Raw genomic sequence first — 15,867 nt, forward strand, 5'->3', positions numbered from 1 at the left:
CCTCACAGCACCAGGGCCCCGGGTTCAATTCCACGCTCAGACCACTGTCTGTGTGGAGTTTGCACATTCTCCCCACCTTTTGTATGGGTTTCCCTCAAGTGCTTCAGTTTCCTCCCACAGTCTAAAGGTGTGCACGCTAGGTGGATTGGCCTTGGGAGATGCAGGCTAACAGGAATAGGGTAGGGGGAGTGGTGTCGACTCAGTGGGCCAAATGGCTTGCTCCCATATTCTAGGGATTCTATGAAAAATCTTACCGATAACCGAGGTCAGTCTAACTGGCCTATAATTTCATGTCTCCTCCTCCCTCCCTTCTTAAACAGGGAGGTTACATTAGCCATTGGGACCATCCCAGGGTCCAGAGGCTTCTTAAAGATCGCCACCATTGCCTCCATAATCTCCTCAGCTGTCTCCTTGAGAACTCTGGCGTGTAGTCCATCTGATTTGAGTGATTTATCCACCTTTTCAGCTTCCCTAGTGCCTTTCCTTCGTGATGGTCACTGCATTCACTTCTGCCTCCTGAATCTCTTCAGGTTCTGGCATGCTGCTGGTGTCGTTCACTTTGAAAGCTGATGCCAACTACCTATTCAGATCCTTCACCATTTCTTTCTTCCCCTTTACTACTTCTCCAGCCTCATTTTCCAGTGATCAAATTGCCACTCTTGTCTCTCTCTTACCGTTTCAGATTTCTAAAAAAAACTGTTGCTACTTTTTTTTAAACTTTACAATCGAACTTTGCGCGTATTTTATTTCCTTCCCCCTCAATGCTTTTTTCAGTTGTTCTTTGGTGTTTATTAAAGACTTCCCAAACCTCTGGCTTCCCATTAATCTTCACCAAACTGTGTGTATTTTCTTTTGTGTCTAAACTATCCCTGACTTCCCTTGTCAGCCATGGTAGCCTCATCCTCTCCTTAGTATGTTTCTTCTTCTTTGGGATGAATTTCTGCTGTGCCTCGTGAATTACACCCTGAAACCCCTGCCGAAGCTGCTACACTGTCTTGCCAGCTAGGCTGCTCTTCCAGTCAACTCAGTTCAGCTCCTCTCGTATGTCTTCTCAGTTACCTTTACTTAATTGCAATACAGTTGTCTCTGATTCCATCTTCTCCTTCAAATGCAAGGTAAATTCTATCATTTTGTGGTCACTGCTCCCTAGGAACACCTTCTCCTTAAGTTCCCTAATCAAGTCTGCCTCATTACACATCACCAAATCCAAAATTGCCTGTACCCCAGTGGGGTCTACCAGGCAAACCATCTCGCAGACCATTCTCAGATTTCTTTTCTTGGGATCCACTATAGACTTGATTTTCCCAGTCCATCTGCATATTGAAGTTCCCTGTGATTATTGTTATAGTTCTTTACTACATGTATTTTTCTGTCTCCTGACTTGTTTTCTGGCCTGCATCCTGACCACTGCTAAGAGACCTGTACCTAAATCTGTGATTCCTCAACTTTACTCACACAGATTTTGTCACTTCTTGCTATCAATAAAATTTCATTTGTTGCCAACAAGGCAACCCTGCTCCCCTTACACCATGTCCCCTTGAATATTTAGTTCCAAGCCCTGATCCCCTTACAGCCATAATTCTGTGATACCCACAACATTGTATCTGTCAATTTCACTCTACAATTTCAATAAAGCAAGATTAAAATATGCTCAAGATGTTTATAAGTGGTAAATAATTTGATAAGAAACAACATTAAAAGAACACAGGGAAATGTTTCAGTGTTCATAGCACCAGATATGTAGTTGGTACTGCCGTAAATTTAATGGGACAAATGGCAGTATTCTGTGGTGTAATTTCTGTATTTCTATCTTGAGGATTTGTCCAAAGTAACAGTACAAACACACTGTTTACACTGTTTCATGCTGCCACCCGTTTTGTAGAATTAACATGTTGGACTTCTGCAAATTGTTGTTGGGAGTAATAGTGCTTTGGCATATGCCCATAGTTCCGTATAAACTGATTGAGATTAGGACAGTATGGAATAAAGTTCAAATATCTCTCCACAGTGGAAGAAATGGAGGGAGAGTTGTTCCAAAACATAATTAGAATAGAATAGTTTTTGTTGTCACACATTGTGAAAGGTTTATAAGTCGCCAATTACCGCACCGACTTAGATGCAAAAGTACCTAAGCACAGCTTCTTTCGTTATAAGATTTTAGAAATAAAGTGTCCAGCATTACAGAAAAGCGTTCAGTATGGCAGACCACACGAACATTTTAGCTTCCAATTGGCACCAGGCATACACACTATGCTGGTCACACACTACTCTGGGAAGCTGCTATAGGAGGCCATTTATAGACTAGAGTTGGTAGAAACCCAAGCTAAGTTGCCCTTCACTGGCTGAATGGCTCATGGCATTTGGAGGTCAAAATAGATAAGGATTTTTTTTAATATGTAAATGTACTTTTTTTTTCCAGTTAGAAGATCACATAAGGAGAGCTTGGAACATCACCTGGTTGAAGATTCTCCTTCAGAAAGGCAGTCACGACCGAGGTGCCGAGGAGAGGTTAAGCAGATGGATGCTGAATCTCCCTACAGTGCTAGTATGGATACTGAAGCTTTAGATGCAAAAGCAGAGCGAATAGCAAAATACAAGGCTGAAAGGAGGAGACAGCTGGCTGAGAAATATGGGATAGCCTTGGACTCTGAACTGGATGGGCGTGTTGCAACCAAGTACTCCAGAGGACGAAAAGAGGGTGATTTAACTGAAAAAGTACCATCACAAGCAGAAAAAGATTGCAGCTGTGAATTGATTAAATTGCATGGTTCCAGGGATTCAACATTGAGTGAACTACAGACTCTGTCACCTGGTTCACATCAAGAAAGTTTCTCACCAAAAGGAAATGATTTCACAGAAAGAGAAACTTTCTTGAATGAAGAAAATCACAAAAATGTGCTTGAAACAAGTGCCAAAGGAAGAACTTTAGACCAGGCATATGTTCATGAAACTTCTGCAAACCTCAAAGATTCCACTTTGAGTGATGTGCCAGGCTCCCCACCATCTTCGCAGAGGGTTACACTTTCACCGTCAAAGCTGTTCTCAGAGTCATTTAATTCAGTTAGTGAGCAACCCCAAAATCTGCAGAATAAAGAAGGGTAAGAAAGCATTAACAAAATTTACCTCTCAGATTATCTTGTTTTAGTCAGATTGCAGATCTTTGAATTAGCTTGACTACAGCCTGTCAAATTTATCTTATTCATTACTTTGCGCATATTTCTTTGCTCACATTATGGAGTTTTGATATTTTACTGACTGCCCAATAGGTGATTACTGTTTGACATGTCTGTGGAATCAATTATGTCATTTAGTGACTCGTCGTCAAACTGAAAAGTAAATTTCTGGTAATGTGCTTCAAGTGCTCTGGAATGCTTCTACTACGTTTCAAATGGTTACATTATTTTCCCAACAATAGCTGAGTCACAAAGTTTTCAATTTCTACATTTAGGTAAACTTTTAATAAATGGGTGCATTCCATTATTTTCAAATGAATATTCTGGGTTTTTGCTAGATGCAAGGGTTGCTCAATGTTGCACTAATTTGTCCTTGATCAATGGAATCATTCCTTTTTAAACAGGATGTATGTTTTTGAAAGCATCTCTGAAAGCAGTTTTTTTTATTTATCAGTTCTGCTAGGAAGAACAGGATCAAATTTTATGTAGTTCACCAACAGAACTATGCATTTGTTGCAATTACCTGTCTTTTTCTTAAAACTCCATTCAGCACACTCGGTTCATGCATTTCAAACTTTTTTATTTTTGCCTTCTTCGATCGTGTTGCTAGTGCAATGCTATTTCAATTCAAGTCTGTCTATTGTTGATAGAATAAGAGTTCTGATTATGGCAATTGTCCAAATGTGCGCATGTCTAGGGTTTGAACCTGCCAACAAATAATTGAGAATGGAGAATGACCGCAGTAACATTTCTATGTGTTCATTATCTAACAACTCAATTATTTGTCTTTTACACAATTATGTTATAAGCAAGGTATAATGCCTACAAATTCCTGTATAAATTATCCAAACCCTCCTGTTATTATGTCTCATCAAAGCTCTAAATCTCTCTCTTATTTTCTATCAGATGGAGGGTAGATATTTACATAAAATATTTAATTAAATTAAATATTTCTTCATATTCAGGAAAGTATTTACTGCCTGTTATACCAAATGTAATGCATGTAATTAATTTTAATCCAAGTCTCTCTTTCTCACTCTTCTAACCTCTTTTTATTTCTTTCTCTTTGTGTAGTTCCTTCCCTTCCCATTATTATTACTACCTTTAAATTCCACATGGTTTGCATTAACTGTTAGCAAATGCTTTCCTCTCTCTTTCCACTTTGACTTTCACTGACAACTGATCCCCTGAGTCTTCACCAGAGATGAAGCTTGCAATCACTATGCCCTGTTTGGGGCAGTCATCCTACACATCCTTAGCTTGCTCCAATGTTTCAATTTTTTTTAATAAAATCAACTTCTTTTAACTATATACGATAACAAGGTGTAGAGCTGGATGAATGCAGCAGGCCAAGCAGCATTAGAGGAGCAGGAAGACTGATGTTTCGGCCCTAGACCACCCAGCTGTACACCTTGTTATCTCAGATTCTCCAGCATCTGCAATTCCTGCTGTCTCTGAAACAATTTTAACTATATGTTTGGTTACCTCCCACTCCTGGCATAATCCTGAAAAATTGCAGCTTGTAAATACCCTATGCCAAAATAAAGAAAAATTTGCGTTTATTAAACAGCTGTCTCAAATATTCCAAGGCACTTCATATACTTCACAATTGCTTTGAAGTGTGGATGAACTTGGCAGTCAGTCAGAGAAATTTTGACAGATGCTTTATTTCTTAAAAACAAACTAAACTTGTTGTGGTGGTTGTTTGTGGCCATGATGAGAAGAGCCTTTAAAGGTCCAAAGCCACAGTGGAGAAAGCTGCTTTGCACATTCCAGTTTAGTGCCCATTCATGGGTTCTTCCATATTTTGCCACATTCAAATCAACACTTTTTTAAAAAATCAGTTCCCATTTAGTTTTACAGTAACATGTTGGCAATATTTTTTACTCAGTTACTTGAGAACAAAGCCATTGAACGTAGAAAACAGTTGTTTCCTGAACCATAAGATCCAAATCCTGTTAAGTGATTCTTGTCAAAGTTTTTAGATTGTTTTGACAAGTTGTAGTGCACAAATTTCTGGGAACACTTGAGTCTTCACCAACTTTAATTCAAAGTATTTATAATAATAGTTTATTTGAATCTTGTTGGATTTAGTTGTAAGTATAATGTAATTTGCATGATAGAGCACGGGCTTAGATTTGAACTTCAAATTTAAATGGCATCAAAACAACGTGCCAACCTTTATTTTTCATTAGTCTTTTAATTCTGTCTCGTACTTTGTCTAATCTGATATCTTGTAAACTGGACCCAATGAAGTTGCTGTGCTGATATGGGTAGAGATCATAAAACAGCATGCACTGAGACCATGTGGCCCATCGTAGAAAGGCTCCGATTTTGCGAGCACATGTTGAAAATGGTCAAAATTGTAATGCTGTCTCCCAAGTAATTTTCATCTGTCTCAACTTGTCCAGTATTTCTCCAAAGATGCTCTGTTCTCTTCTGGTGCTACTCTCTATGACAACACATTCCATACTCTACAAACTTGATGTATAAAGCCATTTCTCCCACTCCCCTCTCTCGCTGAGTTTTAAGTTGATGGCACCTTGTCATCTTGACCATTAGGACACTTTCCCATGAGAAGTGTTGCCCAGCAATATATTTTTTACAGTTGTGCAGGAACTTTAACATGTTCACTGTGTATACATTTGGAATCGGGTAAAGCATCCAAATTTCCTTTGTCCTATACATGTCCTTAGTTAGCTTTCCCCAATGATGCATCTATTGTACGAAAGCAATCTTTTGCCAGGTTTTTTTTTGTGATTGTTATTTTTAAATCACCACTGAAAGGGAGTTCGAGAAGATCCTGGCAAGAAGTCAGAATGCAGAAGCATTAAGCTTGAAACTGTCATTTCAAGCATTATCAATGTGATGATCCTCAACCTGAAAGAGCAGGTCTTCAGTCTGAACTACTCACTTGAGGTGCTCCTAATGAATTTCTCTTGACCTCAGTGAAAGCACTGTTGCGTTATTGGTTGCCAGTTCTTAAAACTTTCTCAGATACAGAATAAGCTTAAAATTTGCTTAATTATTCTAACTTGTGAAGTTTACCTCAACAGTTTTTTTTGCCTTTGAGTTCTGAAAGCAGAATGATGAAATGTAAATAGTTGAACTCCTGTTACAGAATATGTTTGCTAAGTAAGCATGCAAAACACAAGGAAGATAGTTTGTTAAAGCCACTTCACTCTTGCAAGTTTCCAGAAAAGCAGAGAGCTGACAAAAACTAATTCTAAAGGAATTGATTCGAGAATAATTAAAAGCAGGATGTTATAACTGCCATCACTGAGTAATTTGTTTATTCTCCTAACTGTCATGTTTATATTGAGTTAGATCATGTGTCAGTGTTTGTTAGTTAAATATCCTCCTACATCTATTGCAGGTAAATATGCCCACCCTTCAGATGGGAATGATTTGTAAAACCTAAACTTTGCCAAAATATTTTCTTGAATAGAATGGAATCTGCATACTAATCTAAAGTAAGAGGGAAAGTGATTTTTAAAAAATTTCTCCAATCACTCGCAGTTGCAAATATTCTAATGACATCTAGCATTAATTGTGTTCATGAGACTAGTGTAGTAAGTTATGCCTGATCTTTTGTTTGACCACATTTTTATTATGTATCCATTCTTAAGTCTTCCACAGATACTGAATGTATTTCCGTTCTTCTCCGTCATCTACCTTGCGCAAGTTTATCTACATAATAATAGTTTTTTCTTTGTATAATTTCCATAGTTTATTTTGTCAGTATAATTACCCATTGAGAGATAGTCTAATAGTATGGTTGATAGTTCAGATGTTAGATGCTGATCAATAGTGTAATCAAAATAAAAATAGATAATAGGAGCAGGAGTGAGCCATTCAGCCCTTCGAGCCTTCTCTGCCATTCAACATGATCATGTTGGTGATCCAAGTCAGTATTCTGTTCCTGCTTTCTCCCTGAACTCTTTGACCCCTTTAGCCTCAAGGAAAATACCTAATTCCTCTGGGAAAATTTTCAATGTTTTGGCCTCAACCACTTTCTGTGGCAGAGAATTTCACAGGCTGACCATTCTGAGTGGAGGAATTTGTCCTCATCTCAGTCCTAAATGGCGTACCCCATATCATAAGCTGTGACCCCCTAGTTCAGTACTCACTGTTCATTAGAAACATCCTTCATGTGTTTACCCTGTCTAGTTCTGTTAAAATTCTTTAAGTTTCTAAGAAATCCCCTCCCCCTTTCATTCTTCTAAACTGCAGAGAATATAGTCCTAACTGATCCAGTCTCTTTATATTTCAGTCCCCAGTAATCACTCTGATAAAGTTTTATTACATTCCCTCCGCAGCCAGAGCATCATTCCTCAGATAAGGCGACCAGACATGCAGAGCATTTTAGAAATACTCCTCAAAGCAGGCAACCTCTATGGAAATAAAGCAGTCAAGTTTTGACCTTGTTGGTTCATCCAAATGTTACTACCTTCTCTCCACGTATATTGTGTTTCAAGAATGTTTGTTTTCTTTTTACTTTCAGATTTCCAGCATCTGCTGTATCTTGTTCTTTGGAATATTTTTATTAGATCAGTTTCAAACCCAAAAACTGCCTTTGTTAAGCTTCTCCCACGGGTGCCAGTAATTCTGGAATTTTTCTATTTGCTTTTGTCCCCAGGAGAAATTTAATGGAAACAAGGAATCATTGTTCTAATTTCTCAAAGGAGTAGTAAAGCCTCCTCCTTAAAGGGAGGCATTCTTGTGCCTTCCCCAATATCATGTATGTCTCTGTCCAGATTTCTCATTTTGTTAGTGGTGATTTAGACATTGCTCCATTAAATATACTTGCCCCTGAGTTTAATGTGACCTTACTTTGAAAATGGGCCTGATGCACGCAATTGATCAACCACAGTTGTTACACCAGTTTATAATCTAACAAGCATCAGGTTTGCGGCAGAGCGTTGTTGCTAGGTGTTTGAAAATGCAAATTGTATCTTTTACTACTATCAATCCCAAACTGAAATATGTTATGATTTCAGGACTGTTGTATAACCTTGCCTTCCAAATTTTGACTGCTAGTACAAACGGCCATGTCAGTGACCATAAGTAACCACCTTACTTCATATATCCTAGCCAATAGAAATGCCTACATAATGCAACAAAATTAGCTTAACCTGTTTCCTTTCATGGGCAAAATACAAACCAGTCAGGTGCAAGCAAGTTTAAATTTTTAATTGAGAAATAAATAACATTTGCTGTGATAGTTGGTAAATGAATTTTTTTTTAAGTATGAAGTGTACACATCATAAATTGTTGCACAGCTATGTGTAAATCTCAGGGAAGTGTTTTGACATAGAATGAAGAAAGCTGCTAAATGTGACAGATAGTGATTTATGAAAAGGCAGTACAGTAGACTTGGATATATTATTTTTGACATTAATATTTTTGACTTTGGGTCTGTGCATAATAAGTTAAAATAGGGCTTTTTATAAAGTTAAGTTTGTGTTTTTAGCTGATTACAGGGAAACTTTACAGCTTATTAATATGGCATGCAGTAATTTACCCCAATAATTTAATAGTAATGCCTATCATCACCTCTGATTTTCTTCAACCATTGTCTTTTTATTAAGATTTCATTGAGTTCAGCGAGCTATTTAATTTTGCAGGCATGCATTGCCATAGAATTTTCTTCTTCCAGATATTTTACCGTTACAGTATAAACATTTCCTGTATCTCCCTGTCACATCATCTGCTAATCCTAACAACTACATGCAACTTTCTCACTGCAAACAGGATAAGCAAAAAACTTTCTTGCAAATGGTTGCTTCTTTAGGGATAGTCCAAAGGAGGTGTTTGAAAGCAGACTAAGGTAGCTAGTTTGGATACCTGCTGTTCTACTACAACAGCAACAACAACTTGCGATTCAATAGCACCATTTAATGTTACAGACGACTAAAAACACTTCTTGGGAGTGTGTATCAAACAAAATTCAGCATTAGCCCTAATGAAATAAGGAGTTATCAGACGTAGATTTTACAGGGTGTATGATGGCAGAGAGGGAGGTGAGGGGGCTTAGAAATTTAAGAAGAGAATTCCAGAGCTTAGATATTCATTAACTGAAGATACGGTTGCCAATATAAGAGCGTGGATATGCCTGAGGACAGAATTGGAGAAATACAGAAGATAGGCAGAGGAGGAGACCATTCAGCCCTTTGAGTCTGCTCCTCCATTCTTCACAATCATGGCTGTTCATCCAACTTGATAGGATAATCCTGCTTTCTCCCCATAACGTTTGATCCCATTCACCCCAAGTGCTATATCTGGTTGTCTCTCGAATACATTCAACATTTTGGCATCAAGTACCAAATAAGCTCAGATAACGCAGCACGTTGTAAGTCCGCATGAGGGTGCATTGATGGGGATGTGGCTAAATAACCTAGGATGGCTCCCAAATTTACTCTTTGAAGGATGAAGAACTTGGTTTCTAATTGTGACCCCAAGGGTGTGAATGTTGCTCAGAGCTTGAAACATCCAAAGTCCAGTTCACTGTATATTTGTAGTGAAAAATTGTACTGTGCAGTTCAGTTTTACAACTTTTTTTGGGTGCAGCTATTATAATGGAGCTTAATGTTTATACTGGTACAAAATATACATTGATTTCATTTAGATATTTGAGAACGTGCACAGCCTTATCTCATCTTTTTTGGTCTGTTTATTTAACTGATATAGACTACATCCAAGATAATTTCATTAACCTCAGGTCTTTGGCAGTCTAAAAGTGTCAGTCAGTAGTCTGTTCAAGCACTTTTCTGACCACATGTTGCATTTTGTGATAAAAATTGTTTAAATTTTAATCTAAAATTTGTATTTACTTTCTTTGAATAACGGCCACTGATCATGGATTATCATGGGTTGTTAAATACCTTGATATTTAATGGCTTCTATGAACATTGTTTGATTCCATTTTTGCATGTACACACAATTTGTGTAAGCCATGGATCAAATAGCCTGCTTTACTGTCTATCTCACACATAAAAAATGACAACTTTGCTGAGTCATTAGAGAGCTGCAAGTACCTGCAGAAACTCACTCCTGGCAGTTAAGCAAAAAGCTAAAGAACTATGGATGCTGGAAATCCAAAACACAGCCAGAAATTGCTGGAAACATTCAGTAGGTCTAGCAGTATTTGTGGAGAGAAATCAAAGTTAACGTTTTGGTTCCAAGTGACACTTCTTCAGAACAGTTGAGCAAAACATTTGGAGAGGAAAGAAGATTTTTGGCAGGGTTATATTCAACAGTGTCTGTATTGGCTTTTACTTCTTATGGGAGACTGTGGCCGAGTGGTGTTATCGCTGGACTGTTAATCCAGAGACCCAGATAAACTGGGGACCTGGATTCAAATCCTGCCATGGCAGATGATGGAATTTGAATTCACTGGAAAATAAATCTGCGATTAAGAGTCTAATGATGACCGTGACTCCATTGTTGTTTGTTGCAGAATAACTTATTTAGTTCACTAATGTCCTTTAGAGAAGGAAATCACCATATTTACCTGGTCTAGCATACATGTGACTCCAGGGTAATGAGCCTGCCAGGTGTTAGATTTGGAAGTAGGTGAGCACTTTGGTGATAGCGATCACAATTCTGTTATGTTCACTTTAGTGATGGAAAGGGATAGGTGTATACCACTGGGCAAGAGTTATAGCTGGGGCAAAGACAATTACGATGAGATTAGGCAAGATTTAGGGAGCAAAGGATGGGGAAGGAAACTGCAGGGGATGGGCACATTAGACATGTGGAGCCTATTCAAGGAAAAGCTGCTGTGCGTCCTAGATAAGTATGTACCTGTCAGGCAGGGAGGAAGCTGTAGAGTGCGGGAGCCATGGTTTACGAAGGAGGTGGAATCTCTGGTCAAGAGGTAGAAGAAGGCTTATGTTAGGATGAGATGTGAAGGCTCAGTTAGGGCACTTGAGGGCTACGAGGTAGCCAGAAAAGACCTAAAGGGAGAGCTCAGAAGAGCCAGGAGGGGACATGAGAAGTTGTTGGCGGATAGGATCGGGGTAAACCCGAAGGCTTTCTGTAGGTATTTAAGGAATAAAAGAATGACGAAAGTAAGATTAGGCCCAATCAAGGATAGTAGTGGTAAGTTGTATGTGGAGTCAGATGAGATAGGGGAAGCACTAAACGAATATTTTTCAACAGTATTCACTCTAGAAAATGATAATGTTGTCGAGGAGAATACTGAGATACAGGCTACTAGACTAGGTGGGATTGAGGTTCATAAGGAAGAGGTATTAGAAATCCTTCAGAGGGTGAAGATAGATAAGTCCCCTGGGCCGGATGGGATTTATCCTCGGATCCTCTGGGAAGCTAGGCAGGAGATTGCTGAGCCTTTGGTAAAGTATTGTAAAAGGTTACAAGGGATAGGATTTATAATCATCTAGAAAATAATAAATTGATTAGGGATAGTCAGCACGGTTTTGTGAAGGGAAGGTCATGCCTCACAAACCTTACTGATTTCTTCGAGAAGGTGATCAAACAGGTAGATGAGAGTAAACTGGTTGATGTGGTGTATATGGATTTCAGCAAGGCGTTCGATAAGGTTCCCCACAGTAGGCTATTGTACAAAATGCAGAGGAATGGAATTGTGGGAGATATAGCAGTTTGGATTGGAAATTGGCTTGCTGAAAGAAGGCAGACGGTGATGGTTGATGGGAAATGCTCATCCTGGAGACCAGTTACTAGTGGTGTACCGCAAGGGTCGGTGTTGGGTCCACTGCTGTTTGTCATTTTTATAAATGACCTGGATGAGGGCGTAGAAGAATGGGTTACTAAATTTGCAGATGATAATAAGGTCGGTGGAGTTTTGGATAGTGACGAGGGATGCTGTAGGTTGCAGAGAGACATAGATAAGCTGCAGAGCTGGGCTGAGAGGTGGCAAATGGAGTTTAATGCAGACAAGTGTGAGGTGATGCACTTTGGTAGGAGTAACCAGAAGGTAAAGTACAGGGCTAATGGTAAGATTCTTAGTAGTGTAGATGAGCAGAGAGCTCTCGGTGTCCATGTACACAGATCCTTGAAAGTTGCCACCCAGGTTGACAGGGCTGTTAGGAAGGCATACAGTGTTTTAGCTTTTATTAATAGAGGGATCGAGTTCTGGAACCAAGAGTTTATGGTGTAGCTGTACAAAACTCTGGTGCGGCCACACTTAGAGTATTGTGTACAGTTCTGGTCACCGCATTGTAAGAAGGATGTAGAAGCTTTGGAAGGGGTGCAGAGGAGATTTACTAGGATGTTGCTTGGTATGGAGGGAGGTCTTACGAGGAAAGGCTGAGGGACCTCTGAGGCTGTTTTCATTAGAGAGAAGAAGGTTGAGAGGTGACTTAATTGAAACATATAAAATAATCAGAGGGTTAGATAGGCTCTCCCTATCCACCCTTTTTCCTAGGATGGTGACGGCGAGCACGAGGGGGCATAGCTTTAAATTGAGGGGTGAAAGATATAGGACAGATGTCAGAGGTAGTTTCTTTACTCAGAGAGTAGTAAGGGAATGGAACGCTTTGCCTGCAATGGTAGTAGATTCGCCAACTTTAGGTACATTTAAGTCGTCATTGGATAAGCATATGGACGTACATGGAATAGTGTAGGTTAGATGGGCTTGAGATCGGTATGACAGGTTGGCACAACATCGAGGGCCGAAGGGTCTGTACTGTGCTGTAATGTTCTATGTTCCAGACCTACTGCAATGTGGTTGACTCTTCACTGCCCTCAGGATAATTAAGGATAGGTAATAAATGCTGGTCTAGCAGTGACACCCACATCCAATGAGCGAATTAAAAAAAACAAAAGAACTCTGTGTCAGGTGTACTCTTACAGTATTTATTTTAAATATTGAAAATAAAACCTTGTTGGAAAATGCACAATAAACCTCCAAGTATTGGTAACTCTATGGTGGTAATAGTACCCAAAGAAAAATAATGCCGAAAAGGTGTGGAATCCTTGGGTATGGAATTGTGGCAGCAAATTGATTCTGGCTGTCTCTGCTATATTTTTATATAGCAATGCAGTGAAACTAAAGAATGAATGGTTTCTACAAAGAGATTCCAATGGCGAGACACCTTCCCTCATCAACTGGCCTTCCAGGTACTGTGGAATGTGACTTTTATTGTCATTTTCAAATCATTCCTTCTGACTTAATTTATGTTTTCCACATTGCTCATCTGATCATTGTCTGTTCCCTGTATTGGCCAGCATTTTATGTCGAACTCGTATCTTTCCTGGTAGAAAGATCCATTTTGAAACTTCACACACTAAACTTATTGATCATTTTTGTGTATCTCCATTATTAATGTTTTGGATTTTGAATGTGCAGAACTAACCCTTACTTGGACTTCAAATAACACAAAGTTGTGTTATATTTCTTGTCACACACTAACCATTCAAAGAACTCTCCCTCATGATTTATTGCTGTAAAATCTGTTGTACACTTTGAATGCTAGCGTAAATAAGAGTTGATCACAGGACCAATGGAGAAACTGCTCAAACAACACTCTTGTATGTATTCTTTAAGCTTTAAAACACCAATCTGGACTGAAATGATGCATGATTTGTTCTTAATACAATGTTTGAGTGCAAATAATGAAAGTGATCTGATATCTGTTAACACTGACCAAAATGATTAGTTATGATCGCAGATGATACTACTGGATAAGTTTGGTTCCAAGATGAAATTCAGCTTGATGGAATATTATTTTTTAAATTTAACATGGTGGCTTTTCACTGAAAAAATGCACACAAGGCTGCAGGTTTGGTTTTAACAGTAAAACAGAAATCCAGAAGAGTATTCCATCCCTCTCCAAACCATTGACTTGACGTGACTACTTCCTGTCAGTTCCTATTGTCCAAGCTGCGAGGCATTTACCCTGCAATATTCAGATAATTATGATCTTAGACTTCTGTCAGGCTTTTAATAATCTGCATCTTTCTAACCAAGTACTCCTGGTATAGATATTTCCTGAAGTAAACTCTCTTTCCCAGAGGAAATTTATTCCCTCAACTATCCTAAGTCTCCATTCTTGGAGAAGTTATATTTGCGTCTGATGTCGGTCAAGCGTCCTGTGAACTGACCTAAAAGCTCTTGAGCAAGACACTAATTATCACTAGAGGAAAAAGTACTAGGAAATCTAATGGGCCTGATAGTTGTTATGCCCCCTGGACCTGATTGGTTGTATCCACTGATTTTAGGAAATAGTGGATGCACTGACAGCAATCTTCAAGAATTCTAAAGTTCTGCAGAAGTACCAGAAAATTGGAAAACTCCTGATGTAACAGTCTTCTTCAAAAAGGAAAGGAGAAAGAGAAAAGTAGCGATGGGCCAGTTGGTTTAACATCTCTTATTGGGAAGATGTTGGACTCAGTTATAAAGAATGCTGAGGCATTTAGAACTACATGATATAATTATTCAAAGTCAGTATGGCTTCATGAAAGGAAAATCATACCTGACGAGCCATAGCATCATACGGCATGGAAACAGATCCTTCGGTCCAACCAGTCCATGCTGAACATAATCCCAAACTAAAGTAGCCCCACCTGCCTGCTGCTGGTGCATGCCCCTCCAAACCTTTCTTAGTCATATACTTATCCAAATACCTTTTTAAATGTTGTAGTTGTACCTACATCAACCAGTTCCTCTGGAAGTTCATTCCACACATGAACCACCCTCTGTAAATAAATTTGCCGCTCATGTCTTGTATTAGATTTCTTTGAGATAATAACAAGTAGGATATATAAAGGTGAACCAGTAAATATAGAATGTTTCAATTACCAACAGCTGGTTCATAAGGTACTTGCCATAACTCCACTTAATAAGGTAAGATTACATGATGCTGGGAGTAGTGTGTTAGCATGATTAGAGGATTCGCAAACTAATAAAAGACAGAATAACTAACAGAGTGCCTCAGGGATCTGTGCTACAGCCATAATTATTTGAAATATATATATTAATGACAGATGGAAGTGAATGTAGTGTCAGCAAGTTTGACAGTGGCATGAAAGTAGTTGGAAAACTATTTGGAAAACAGCAAGGATGAGTCTGCAGGCGGTTACAGACAATTTAAATGGGCGAACAAAAACTTGATAGATGGGCTATAATGTGGGAAAATGTAAGATTGCCCATGAAGTGTAGAGAAGCTGAGTATCATTTTAAATGGGGAAAGATAGTAGAAAGCTACAGCACAGAGGCATTTGAATCCTCATGCATAAACTACAAAAAGGAAACTAGCATTCAAGTCTAATGGATAATGGAAAACCAAATGGAATGTTGGTCTTTATTCCAAGGGGAATGAATCGTATGAATTGCGAGATCTTGCTGAAACATTGAGGCACTAGTCAAACCACACCTGGGATACTGTAAACAGTTTTGGCCCTCTTACCTAAGGAGAGATGTCTTAGCATTGGAAGCAGTCCAGACAAGGTTCACTGCATTGATTCCAGTTATGAAAGGATTTGCATATGAGGCCATGATTCTCAGAGGTTGAGTAACTTAGGTATATATTCATTGGTGTTTCGAAAAATGAGATACGTCGAAATATACAAGATTGCTAGAGGGCTTGACAAATGTGTGGAGTATTTTCCCCTTGTGGGAGAGTCTCAGACCAGAGGACATAATCTCTGAGTAAGGGATCACCCATTTAAGACCGAGGTGAGGACAAGGTTTTTTTCTTGGATGGTAGTC

General features: G+C 38.9%; 1 protein-coding gene across 4 annotated transcripts in view; it reads left to right on the forward strand.

The window, feature by feature from the left end:
• The window catches only part of svila (supervillin a), a 203,345-nt gene that overhangs the window by 48,206 nt on the left and 139,272 nt on the right, over nt 1-15,867 (forward strand). For all 4 annotated transcript variants that reach the window (XM_059639188.1, XM_048522082.2, XM_048522099.2 and 1 more), the window contains exons 6-7: nt 2,420-3,098; nt 13,194-13,277. In XM_059639188.1, the coding sequence (XP_059495171.1) occupies nt 2,420-3,098; nt 13,194-13,277 (763 nt within the window). The remainder of the gene's footprint in view (nt 1-2,419; nt 3,099-13,193; nt 13,278-15,867) is intronic.

The sequence above is a fragment of the Stegostoma tigrinum genome, chromosome 2 (genome assembly GCF_030684315.1).
Source record: "Stegostoma tigrinum isolate sSteTig4 chromosome 2, sSteTig4.hap1, whole genome shotgun sequence".
Classification (NCBI taxonomy): Eukaryota; Metazoa; Chordata; class Chondrichthyes; order Orectolobiformes; family Stegostomatidae; genus Stegostoma; species Stegostoma tigrinum.